The sequence below is a fragment of the Gorilla gorilla genome, chromosome 7 (assembly GCF_029281585.2).
Source record: "Gorilla gorilla gorilla isolate KB3781 chromosome 7, NHGRI_mGorGor1-v2.1_pri, whole genome shotgun sequence".
Lineage (NCBI taxonomy): Eukaryota > Metazoa > Chordata > Mammalia > Primates > Hominidae > Gorilla > Gorilla gorilla.
The window spans coordinates 27,241,998-27,255,408 of NC_073231.2; the positions used below are offsets into that span (position 1 = coordinate 27,241,998).

At 37.6% G+C, this 13,411-nt stretch overlaps 1 protein-coding gene across 1 annotated transcript in view; it reads right to left on the reverse strand.

Annotated features, from left to right (window-relative positions):
* Positions 1-13,411, reverse strand: part of TNFRSF10B (TNF receptor superfamily member 10b) — a 54,656-nt gene that overhangs the window by 22,348 nt on the left and 18,897 nt on the right. Inside the window, exon 4 of the mRNA XM_055348928.2 lies at positions 206-311. Coding sequence (XP_055204903.1) covers positions 206-311 — 106 coding nt within the window. The remainder of the gene's footprint in view (positions 1-205; positions 312-13,411) is intronic.

A 13,411-nucleotide genomic window follows, 5' to 3' on the forward strand; every position in this document is an offset into this window, starting at 1 on the left:
CCTATCAGTTTCTTTGGCTGTCTCATTCATTTGTGTGTCTTGATACCATCCTAGCAGGAAGGCTCCAGAAGGACAGAGCCTTGAACTGGAGGCACCCAATGCCTCTCTGTGGAATAAAGAACAAGGAAGTGCAAAGGAAACAGACTGGAAGCTCATGGAGACAAGGGGAGGAGGGGCAAGGACTAGAGACCCATCTTGAACATACCAGGTGGACACAATCCCTCTGAGGGGCTGGACCTCTTTTGTTGTGGGGCCGCTCTCTGCTGGGGAGCTAGGTCTTCTTGGGTGATCAGAGCAGACTCAGCTGAGACCTGTGGGGACAAAGCAGGGATGGGCATGAGTGGCTTCCAGACCTCACCCCTCCCAGGATCCACTCACATTCTCTTGAGCCCAGGCACCCAAGCTAAACAGAACCCTCATCTTTCTTGCAGCTCTCACCTCTCAAACATCCTTTAGTGTTTGTTTGTCCCTTCATATTTCAGGGAAAGCCAAGTAACATACACTTGCAAAACTCTTCTAAACATGTTCATTCCAGAAAATGTGGGCAAGGAAAGTTTTTAGAAGAATACACAGCCACACGTGATATTCTCAGCTAAAGATAGCATCCATTAATATTTTGTCTCATTTAGTTCCACTATTTTTCCATAGGTATACCTATTCTCTCTTTCTCTCTTTCTCTTATTCTCTCTCACACAGACATACACACAGACACACATTTTTATAAATGGGGGTTATAATATAGCAAACTTAAAAAATTGGGATACAGGATCAAACATTAAATAGTGAACTTCTGATTTAAAAGGTGCCTGACATATAGACCAGAGAGCCCAGAAATGAACTTGCACGTACAGCCATGTATTGCTCAACATTGTTCTGAGCAAAGGGTCATTAGGCAATTGTGTTGTGTGAACATCAGAAGAGTGTGCTTACACAAACCTAGATGTTGTATCCTATGACACACCTGGCCTATATCGTATAGCCTTTTGCTCCTAGGCTACAAACCTGTGTAGCATGTTACATAATTGCATGGAGCCACCATCATATATGCAGTCTGTTGTTGACAGAAATGTTGTTATGTGGTGCATGACTGTATATGATCAAGTAATTTTTGGCAAAGGTATCAAGACCATTTAATTGAGAGGACAATCTTTTTAAAAATGGTCTTGGGAAATCTAGACATTGACTCATCACAAAACAATGACCTCGGACCTTTAACTTACACGTATACAAAAATTAACTCAAAATGGATCCAAAATCTAACATAAAAGTGAAAACCCTAAAACTTAGAAGAAAACATAGGAACTATTCTTCCTGACCTTGGATTTGGCAATGATTTCTTGAATGTGATCCCCAAAACACAAGCAATATAGGAAAAAAAGTAGATAAATTGCAGTATGTAAAAATTAAAAACTTTTGTGCATCCAATGACGATCAACAGCGAAGGGGCAACCCACAGGAAGAGGAAAACATTTGCTAGTTATATTATCTGATAAAAGGTTAATATCTAAAATATATAAAAAACTCCAACTCAACAACAACAACAACAAAAAGCCAACAATGTGATTAAGAAATGAACAAAGAACTTGAATGGTAACAAGCTCCTGAACAGCCAATGTGTCAAAGAGGAAATCAAAAGGGAATTTTAAAAGTATATTAGAAAATGAAATGGAAACATAACATAACCAAATGTATGGGATGCAGCAAAAGCAGTTTTAAGAGGAAATGGCAATAAATGCCTACATCAAAAAAGAAGAAAGATCTCAAATACAAGACTTAATGTTGTACCTCAAGGAAATAGAAAAAAAGATACACTAAGCCCACAGTTAGCAGAACAAAAGAAATAATAAAAATCAGAGCAAAAATAAATAGAGACTGAAAAAAATACAAAAGATTATCAAAATTCTGTTAGTTTTTTGAAAAAATAAACGAAATCACTAAATTTTAACTAGACTAACTAAGAAAAAAGAAAGAAGACAAATAAATTAAATCAAAAATGAATGAGGAGGCCAGGTGCAGTGGCTCACGCCTATAAACCCAGCATTTTGGGAGGCCGAGACGGATGGATCACTTGAGGCCAGGAGTTGGAGACCAGCCTGGCCAACATGGCAAAACCTTGCCCCTACTAAAATACAAAAAAAAAAAAAAAAAAGCCAGGCATGTAGGTACGCATCTGTAATCCCAGCTACTTGGGTGGCTGGGGCACAAAAATCGCTTGAACCTGGGAGGTGAAAGTGGCAGTAAGCTGAGATCGTCGCACTGCACTCCAGCCTGGGCAACAGAGGGAGACTCTGTCTCAAATAAAAAAAAAATGAGACACATTACAATGCATACCACAGAAATGCAAAGGATCATATGAAAATATTATGAACAATTATATGCCAAAGGATTGAACCACCTGGAAGAAATGGATCAATTTCTAGACACATACAACCTACCAATACTGAATCATGAAGAAATGGAAAATCCGAACAGACCAATAATGATTAAGGATATTGAATCAGTAATGAAAAGTCTCCTATCAAAGAAACACCCAGGACCCAGAAGGCTTCACTGCTGAATTCAGCAAAACGTTTAAACAAGAACCAAAACCAATCCTTTCTAAACTTTCCCAAATAAATTACAGAGGAGGGACTACTTCCAAACTTATTTTACAAGGCTTGCATTACCTTGATACCAAAGCCAGAATAGAACACTGTAAGAAAAGAAAATTATAGGCCAATATCTCTAATAAACACAGATGCAAAAATCTTCAACAAAATACCAGTAGACCAAATTCAATAGCTCATTAAAAGAATCATTGACCATGATAAAATGGAATTTGTTCCTGGGATGCAAAGATGGTTCAACATATGAAAATCAATAAATGTGATATACCATATTAACAAAATGCAGGACAAAAACCATATAATCACCTCAATAGATGTTGAAAAAGCATTTGACAAAACACAACATTCTTTCATGATAAAAACTCTAATCAAATTAGGTGTAAAGGGAATGTATCAACACAAAAAAAGTCTTATATGACAAGCTTACAGCTAATATCATACTCAGCAGTGAAAAGTTGAAAGCTTTTCCTTTAATATCAGGAACAACACAAGGATGCTCACTCTCACTACCTCTTTTCAACATGGTACTGGAAGTCCTAGCCAGAGCAATTAGGCAAGAAAAAGAAAAGAATTATTAGGTATTCAAATCGAAAAGGAAGAAGTAAAATTATCTATTTGCCAATGACATGATCTTATGTATAGAAAACCCTGAAGACTCCACCAAAAAACTGTTAGAAATTTGTAAACAAATTTAGTAAGGTTGTGGGATACAAAATCAACATATGAAAATCAGCAGCATTTCTATATATTAATAATGAACTATATGAAACAGACATTAAGAAAGCAAACCTATTAAGAGCAATGACAAAAAAAATCTTAGTAAATTTAACTAAGGAAGTGAAAGACCTGTACGTTAAAAACCGTAAAACACTAATGAACAAAACAGAAGAGACAAATAAAATGGAAAGAGACACAAATGCATGAAAATAAATGTTCATGACTTGGAAGAACTAATATTGTTAAAATGTCCATATTATCCAAAGCAATCTATAGGCTCAATGTAATCACTATCAAAATTCCAATATCATTTTTCATAGAAATAGAGAAAACAATCCTAAAATTCATATGCAACCATAAAAAAAAAACACAAATAGCCAAGGCAATCATGATCAAAAAGTACAATGCTAGAGGCATCACACTACCTGATTTCAAACTATACTACAAAGCAATAATAATTAAAACAGCATGGCACGGGTATAAAAATAGACATATTGACCAATGGAACAAAATACAGAGCCTAGAAATGAATCCACATAGCTATGGTCAATTGATTTTTGCCAAAAGCGCCAAGAATACACAATGGGAAAAAAAAGTCTCCACAATAAATGGTGTTAAGAAAGCTGGATATTCATATGCACAAGAATGAAACTGGACCCTTATCTTACACCATATACAAAAATCAACCCAAAATGGATTAAAGACTTAAATATATGACCTTAAACTATTAAACTACTAGAAGAAAACACAGGGGCTAAAACTACACAACATTTGTCTGGGCAACATTTTTTTAAAATTTGACCCCTAAAGTGCAAAAAACAAAAGCAAAAATAGACAAATGGAATTATATCAACATAAAAAGTTTCTGCAGAACCTGAGGTCGGGAGTTCAAGACCAGCCTGATCAACATGGAGAAACCCCATCTCTACTAAAAATACAAAATTAGCTGGGCATGGTGGCATGTGCTGGTAATTCCAGCTACTCAGGAGGCTGAGGCAGGAGAATCACTTGAACCCAGGAGGTGGAGGTTGCCGTGAGTCAAGATCATGCCATTACACTCCAGCCTAGGCAACAAGAGTGAAATTTCATCTCAAAAAAAAAAAAAAAAAGTTTCTGCACAACTAAGGAAACAACAGAGTGAAGCAATAAGCTACAGACTGGGAGAAAATATTTGCATACCATACATCTGATAAGGGGTTAATATCTAAAATATATAAGGAACTCAAATAATTCTATTCAAAGAGAAAAAATAATCTGATTACAAAATGGGCAAGGGACCTGAGTAGACATTTCTCAGTAGAAGACACACAAATGGTCAACAGATATTTGAAAAAAAAACTCAACATCACGAATCATTAGGGAAGTGCAAATTAAAACCACAATGAGATATCATCTCATACCTATCAGAATGGCCATTATCAAAAAGATGCACGACAACAAGTGTTGGTGAGGATATGGAGAAAAGGGAACCCTTGCTTACTGTTGGTGGGAATGTAAATTAGTACAGCCATTATGGAAGGCAGTATGGAGCTTCCTCAAAAAACTAAAAATAGAATTATTATATGATCCAGCAATCCCACTTCTGGGTACTTACCAAAAAGATTTGAAATCAGTATATCAAGGAGATATCTGCACTTCCATGTTCATTGCAGCTCTATTTACAACAGCCAAGTTATGGAATCAACCTGTGTCCACCAACAGATGAATGGATAAAGAAAATGTGGTATGTAGACAATACAGAATACTATTCAGCCTTTAAAAAGATAGAAATTTTGTCACTTGTAACAACATGGATGGAACTGGAATACATCATGCTAAGTGAAATAAGTGAGGCACAAAAAGAGAAATACTGTATGTTTTCATACATGAAATTGAAAACAACCAGGCTGGGCACGGTGGCTCATGCCTGAATCCCAGCACTTTGGGAGGCCGAGGTAGGGTGGATCACCTGAGGTCAGGAGTTCGAGACCAGCCTGGCCAACATGGTGAAACCCTGTTTCTATTAAAAATACAAAAATTAGCTGGGCGTGGTGGTGGGCATCTGTAATCCCAGCTACTCAGGAGGCTAAGGCAGGAGAATCACTTGAACCCGGGAGGCGGAGGTTGCAGTGAGCTGAGATGGCACCATTGCACGACAGCCTGGGAAACAAAAGTGAAATTTTTGTCTCAAAAAAAAAAAAAAGAAAGAAAAAGAAAACAACTGAACTCAGAAGCAGAGAATAGAATGGTGGTTACTAGAGTCTGGGCACGGGGGAATGGGGAGATGATAATCAAAGGTACAAACCGTTGGTTAGACAGGAGGAATAAGATTTTTGAGATCTGTTGCACAGTGCAATGAACGTAGCTAATAACAGCGTATTGTACATTTCAAAATTGCTAAAAGAATAAATTTCAAATGTTCTCACCATAAAAATGCTAAGTATTTGAGGTGTTGGACATATTAATTAGCTGATTTAATTATTCCATATTGTATTCATAAATCATAACATAACTTTGTACCCTATAAATCCCCATAAATACATACAATTTATTGGGAGTTGCCATGTTGCCCAGGCTGGTCTTGAACGTTCGCCTGGGCTCAAGCAGTCCTCCTGCCTCAGCCTCTCAAAGTGCTGAGATCACAGGCATGAGCCACTGTGCCTGGCCGTAATTTCTTAATTTACAATAAAAATTTTTTTAAAATTTTAAAAAGGGCAAAGGACTTGAAAGACGCTTCTCCAAAGAAGATAAGCACAACACCACTAATGTCTACTATATTAAAAACAACAGCATGGAAAATAACAAGTGCTGGTGAGGTGTGAAGAAACTGGAACCCTCGTGCCCTGTTGGTGGGAATGTAAAACGCACACTGGGAAAAACAGTATCGTGGCAGGCCAGGTTTCACTAACTCAGCCCTCCATCACAACTGTGTCAGTACTGACTGAGTGGTTAAGTTAAATATTAAAAGCTAAAAAAAGCCAGTGCCCTTATATAAAGTCTGGGATATAACAAAACCCCACCAAGAGTTTTGCCTAGGCCTTTCCTGGGCCTTAAAGCATGACAAAATAATGAAGGAATTCTTAACAAGGACTCATTTAGGATTAAACAAGTTTTACTGGCGGTCTGAAGAAACTCCCCAGGCCTCCAAAAACAAGTGTGTGGGAGGGCTGAAGGAACTCCCCAAACCTCCATGATTTAGCAGGAGACAAGATAAGGGTAATCACCCCAGCACCTGGACCCATTTAGATTAAGTAAATTTACTGAGGCTCCAGAGGAAAGTCTTCAGGACTCAGACCTTAGTTATAGATTAAAAGAAGTTAATCACTGATGTCTTTAGATGAATGCACACTTACATGTAGGCATATAGCTTAGAAGGGATATAAACTCTGAAAAGCTTTGTAATTTTGAGTTGGTCTGGTGATAATTTCCAGGCCTTCTCCTTGTAACCAGTTACAGAAATAAAAACTCTCTTCCTCCCCAGTTCACCTGCATCTCATTATTGGGCAGCGAGATTCACCTGCATCTCATTATTGGGCAGCGAGATTCACCTGCATCTCATTATTGGCAGCGAGATTCACCTGCATCTCATTATTGGGCAGCGAGATTCACCTGCATCTCATTATTGGGCAGCCCCACCCTCAGTTTGGTCTGGGAACAAAAAAGTCGCCAGCCAGAAGATAAGGACAGTGCTGCGTTCAGTGGCTGGTAGCTTGCGATGAGACAGTCTTCAGGAGGATCCCAGCAGCTGTCAGGTGAGGTTTCCCCAGGGGACCCTCCAGAGGGCTGTTTATGTGCAAATCTACACGTCCCTTTCTCTACTGGGGAAGAACAGAGATAAGGAGCGGACGTGCTCAAAGGGTGAGTCAATGGGATCTTAGGCCAGGAGCCTATTGTTTTCCCATTTGGGCTTGTTAAGCCATTTATCCGGTACTGCCAACGGAAGCAACAGGGCTGGCTCAGACACCCACTTTCCCTTTGGTTGATATCAGGTTTTGCGTTAGTTTTGAGAGTCTGTTTTGCCGTAGTGCACTTCCCCTTGGGTTTTTCTGAAATGTTTCCATTTGTTTGTGTGTCTGTCTTGTTCCTTTTGATACCATGTAAACTTGAAAATGGGAAGTATTGGGTCCATCTCTGCTGAGAGGCCTCTGGGAAGGAAAAAGATTTTTTGAAGCTCAATGATTGAGAGTCAGCTTAATTAAAAGCTAACATCCAAAATGTGTATGTGCATATGTGTGTGTGTGTGCACGCGCGAGCGTGAAGGCCTTTAAAAGGCCTTCGTGTTTTTAGTTTTATTTCTCTCTCTCCTAGGGCCTTATCTTTTTGAGCAAAACTTTTTTTCTTCTCAGTTGACTGAATTCTGTTTTCTTCATTAATAGCTATTAAACAGAAGCTACTCTGGGGTTTTAAAGAAAAAGTGTAATTTAGACACTTAGAAATGTCTTGCTACTCTGGGGTTTTAAAGAAAAAGTGTAATTTAGACACTTAGAAATGTCTTTGGGAAAAAATTGTTCAAGTGCACTGTAAAAGCATCACATGGTCTAGCCTCATAATCTCCCTTTTTGAAAACCCAGGATTCAGTGTGGGCTCCACCCAGAGCTCAAACATCCAGTTAAGGCCGGGCGTGGTGTCTCATGACTGTAATCTCAGCATTTTGGAAGGCCGAGGCGGGCTGATCACTTGAAGTCAGGAGTTCGAGACCAGCCTGGCCAACATGGTGAAACCCCATCTCTAAGAAAAATACAAAAATTAACCAGGCATGGTGGCAGGCACCTGTAATCCCAGCTACTTGGGAGGCTGAGGCACGAGAATTGCTTTAACAATTAAAGTTATGAAACCACCATTGCAAAATTATAACCGAGACAGTGAAAATGATCTGACCTAACTGACTCCATCTTCATTCTAACCTACAAGGTATTCTTGTTTATTAACTTAGTTTATAATTTAGCTTTGAAACAAATATAACAGTCCTTTCTCAGAACAAACTTCTTTCATGTCTGTGGACTAGACTGCTTAAGGCCACAAGATTAGAGGTTGCAGCTCACAAGAGGTTGCAGTGAGCAGAGATCATGCCACTGTACTCTAGCCTAGGCAGTAGAGGGAGATTCGGTCGCAAAAAAAAAAAAAAAAGGAAAAATGAGGTCTTATGAATCTATAAAATGTACTTCTATTGGCATGCCTAATACACTTACGTATTTGTCTTGTGTACACCACGTTTCACTACTGAAGATATATAAAAGAGGTCTAATTAAATGGCTCAAAGAAAAATAAAAGCACTTGAATAACAGAAAAAAGGAAAGACTAGTCAAATGCTTTTTCAAGTTTATGTGACTTAAAATCTTTAATAAGTAAGCTGGTTTTAAAATTATTGGTAAAGTAATATTAGAAATGTCTTAAGAGTTTCCAGCATACATTTTAGTTTGCATTTATTGATCAAGCAATTTCATGCTTATCTCTGCCAAATATTATAAGGTGTCAAAATTTGGCATAGAGGCTACAAAACTATAATTCAGTGCAAACAGAATAATCTTTGCATGTGTAATTTTTAAATAAATGAAACATTAATATTGTTTTAATGAAGATAGTTACATCTTGAATTATTTAGTAAAATACCCTTTTTTTTTTTTTTTTTTTTTTTTTTTAAGATGGAGTCTCGCTCTGTTGCCCAGGCTGGAGTGCAGCGGCGCTATCTCGGCTCACTGCAAGCTCTGCCTCCCGGGTTCACGCCATTCTCCTGCCTCAGCCTCCCGAGTAGCTGGGACTACAGGCGCCCGCCACCGCGCCTGGCTATTTTTTGTATTTTTAGTAGAGATGGGGTTTCATCATGTTAGCCAGGATGGTCTCCATCTCCTGACCTTCTGATCTGCCCACCTCGGCCTCCCAAAGTGCTAGGATTACAGGCGTGAGCCACCGTGCCTGGCCAAAATACCCTAACTTCTAATCTTGTGGCCTTAAGCAGTCTAGTCCACTGACATGAACGAAGTTTGTTCTGGGAAAGGACTGTTATCATATTTGTTTCAAAGCTAAATTATAAACTAAGTTAATAAACAAGAATACCTTGTAGGTTAGAAGGAAGATGGAGTCAGGTCAGATCATTTTCACTGTCTCGGTTATAATTTTGCAATGGTGGTTTCCTAACTTTAATGACAACTATCGCAGTTTTCATAAATAATCTGGGTAAATAATTAAAATAAATAATTAGATAAATGTAATGGGATACATACTCATAAGTAAACTTGTCATAATTTAGAATCTAAAGTTATATTAAACAACAGATGTGTAATTATTTGGGTATTTTCTAATAAAAATATATCGTAGGAAAACATTCTTTCTAAAGATTGTGTCCTTTTTAAAGGGTAACTTTTTTTTTTTTTTTTTGAGACAGAGTCTTGCTCTGTCACCCAGGCTGGAGTGCAGTGGCACAATTACGGCTCACTGCAAGCTCCACCTCCCAGGTTCACACCATTCTCCTGCCTCAGCCTCCCTAGTAGGTGGGACTACAGGTGCCCACCACCACGCCTGGCTAATTTTTTGTACCTTTTAGTAGAGACGGGGTTTCACCGTGTCAGCCAGGATGGTCTCGATCTCCTGACCTCATGATCCGTCCGCCTCAGCCTCCCAAAGTGCTGGGATTACACGTGTGAGCCACCACGCCTGGCCAAGGGTAACTAATTTTTGTCTTATTCAAAGCTTATTTAAAGGTTATATATAAAACAAGGTAAAATAAACCAGGAAATAAGAGAGATATAAAGAAAGTTATAAAAATAAGGAGAATTTTAAAGATTATTGGTAAAAGTATCTTCAAAAATGTAAATAGTTGGTCTAAATTATGCAGGTCAAATACTAGGTTTGCTAAATGCTTTAGGTCATAAAATGCTTCTTTGACTTAAAAAGTGTTCAATTTATTTTGGACTGTTAAATTCTAGATACGGCCTGGGGACATGTGAAATTAGCCATGTCCCCTAGCTATGCAAAAAGTTTTAAAGAAAAGAGAATTTATATAAGAAGGGCTCCTGTATGGTAAATTCTTGTCCTAAAGTAAATTAACTGGTTGTTTAAAGAGAGGGATGTTTAGAACAAGTCAGAAAGTCAAGGCATGTCAGAGATTGTCTGTGTAAGTTGTGAAAGAATTTATGAAAGGAAATTTATGCAAGAAATGTTGTACAATTTAAAGGTGATTAGGCCTCCTAAATGCTTTATAAAATGCCACTATGACTCTTAGCTGTACAACTTGCCTGCTTTGCAGCTAGGTAAGGCCTAGGACACATGGAGCTAGATGCTAGAATAAGTCAGACCTTACCTGCGTTTCTGTCTAGGTCGTAGGCTCCATACCTAGTATATAATTAAAATCCCAAATTTACCAAGGTTTTCACCAAAAGAAAAGGTTGCTAAGAATTAACAATGTAATGTGTATTTAAGACTATTGAAAAAACAGTTTACATGCAAGTTGTTAAAGGAAAGTAAAATATACTTTTGGTAAAAAGATTATAAGGAGGCATGAGAATGTGGATATTTTTTACTAGATTAAAAGGTTAAAGGATTGTTTTAAGTTGGATAAAATAAAAATGAAAGTTTAAGCAAGATGTGGAAGGGTAATTGTAAAGACAATTCTGTGTGTAAATGTATTGGCTAAAGTTAAAGGGATATCATCCAGTTTTTCTGTAAATTGAGCATTAAAATAAAAGCACAATGGGTTTCTCTTAGAGCACTAACCTTCTGTTTAACAAAAATTGTAAAGAGTTATGAAAGGTCTATAAAAATCTTACTTTATGGTCAAACATTAAAATTGGGTAAATGTGTCTATAAGGTTTTATTAAAAATTGGATTTAACATTAATAGTACACTAATGTAAAGGTGAAATGTGGCTTATTTGATATAAAAATTATACAGGAAGCATTGTCAAACATGAAATGGTCTTTGGCTTTCTTTGGGCTGTATGTGCATAAATATATTATTGGTATGTGTTCCAAAGTTATGGAAGACTCCTATAATTCTGATATATCTTAGTGTATGTTATCATTAATAATTATAATTGTTATGTTAAAATTATTGTGTGCCACAGAGGTAACAGATACCCTTGTCATCAATTGTGTCTTTAACTATGGCTACCCTAAAACCTTTTGTCCTCCACAAATAATTGTTGTCTGTCTTGTTTTGGTCCTCTTTAGAAGGTGGTTTTATAATCAGCTGTAAAGCTCTAACAGGTGCTCTTGAATGCAGGTTTCTGATAACTTTGGAGATTGTGACATCAAAATAGAGGAAAAACGTTGATGACTCTTGAAGAGTTAAAATATTCATTAATATCAAACAGGACAGGAATTAACTGCATGAACTGAACTAATAGGAGACTGAAGTGACCTTTTTGACTTTCAGCTTAAAATGTTGCTAATCCTTTGTTTTGCTTTTCAGAGGCAAGGAAACTTTTCTTTTGAGCTATTAACACCTTTTAAGTACAGTATACTCCTATGAACAAAATTTGGAGCATATTTGTTTCTCTCTACCTGATTTTCTCCAGAATTTGGAAACTGTGAGTATTCTTAAGTTATGACAATATAGTTATTTGCCTAAGTGCAGTAAGAATCTGTTTTCTTTTGTAACAGGACACAATTGGAAAAACTGGTTATTTTACCAAGGCTTTGACTTTGCTCTCCTTTAAGGAATCAAACTTGACTTAGGAAGCCAAGAAAGCCCTTGGAAACTGGCCTCATAATTTGTGTACATAGACCCTGTACAGGGTTTCTGACCTGTGGTAAGTAAAGAATGTCACTTTCTGACAGGCCAGGAACCCCAAATTATCTTGGAACCTCAAGAAGAGAGGAATTCACCCAACTCATAGGTATTTGATGGTATAAATCCATGGTTGGGCTCGGCTTTAAAAAGGTCTTATCTCAGATTCCTGCTATGGAACAAAGTTCCATCAAAGCCCATTTAAAAGGCCTATATAAAAAATAATTATTCTTGCTGCACAGTATATAAGTAATTAGGCCAAGTATAATAAAGCAAACCAGTCCTACCATGATTTGTCTTTTAATAAAAATGGGAAACGAGAGACAGGAAAATTATGTTTCAAAAATTATAGTTACACCTGTTAAATTCTAGTCTTCCTCGATGTTTTTCAGTTTTTATTATTTTCTACAGTTTGGATTAAATTCTAATTTTTCTGGCTGCAAGTCTCAAAATGTTTTCAATTTTTTCCTTTTTTCTTTTCCTTTTTCTCCATTTTCCCTAACTGGAAATCACTGAAACCTAAGCTTTGCTTTCTTAAAGCCCTGTGAACTGAAAACTAGGTGTTTCAGCAGGCACTCTCTCTAAGCCCCTGAAACAGACAGTGCTACCGGGAACAAATCAACCTCCTCCACTCCAGCACTGCATTTGGTGCCCCATAACAATGACCCTCTCTCAGCTGAAAGTAGCCAGAAAGATTATGACACCCCATCTCCCTACGATTCTCATGATAAATAAATACACAAGCATGATAGAAATCATGCGCAAGTTGACAGTGGGGATTGTAGCAGGCCAGGTTTCACTAATGCAGGCCTCCATCACAACTGTTTCAGTACTAATCAAGTGCTTAAGTTAACTATTAAATGCTTTAAAAAAAAAAGCCAGTGCCCTTATGCAAAGGCTGGAATGTAACAAAAGCCCCTCAAGAGTTTTGCTTAGGCCTTTCCTGGGCCTTAAAGCATGACAAAATAATGGAGGAATTCTTAACAGGACCCATTTAGGATTAAACAAGTTTTATTGGGGGTTTCGAAGAAACTCCCCAGTCTTCCACAAACAAGGGTATTGGAGGTCTGAAGGAACTCCCCAAACCTCCATGGTTTAGCAGGAGACAAGATAAGGGTAACCAACCCAGCACCTGGACCCATTTAGATTAAGTAAATTTACTGAGGCTCCAGAGGAAGGTCTTCAGGACTCAGACCTTAGTTATAGATTAAAAGAAGTTAATCACTGATGTCTTTAGATGAATGCACACTTACATGTAGGCATATAGCTTAGAAGGGATATAAGCTCTGAAACACTTTGTAATTTTGAGTTGGTCTGGCAATAATTTCCAGGCCTTCTCCCTGTAACCAGCTATAGAAATAAAAACTCTTTCTTCCCAGTTCATT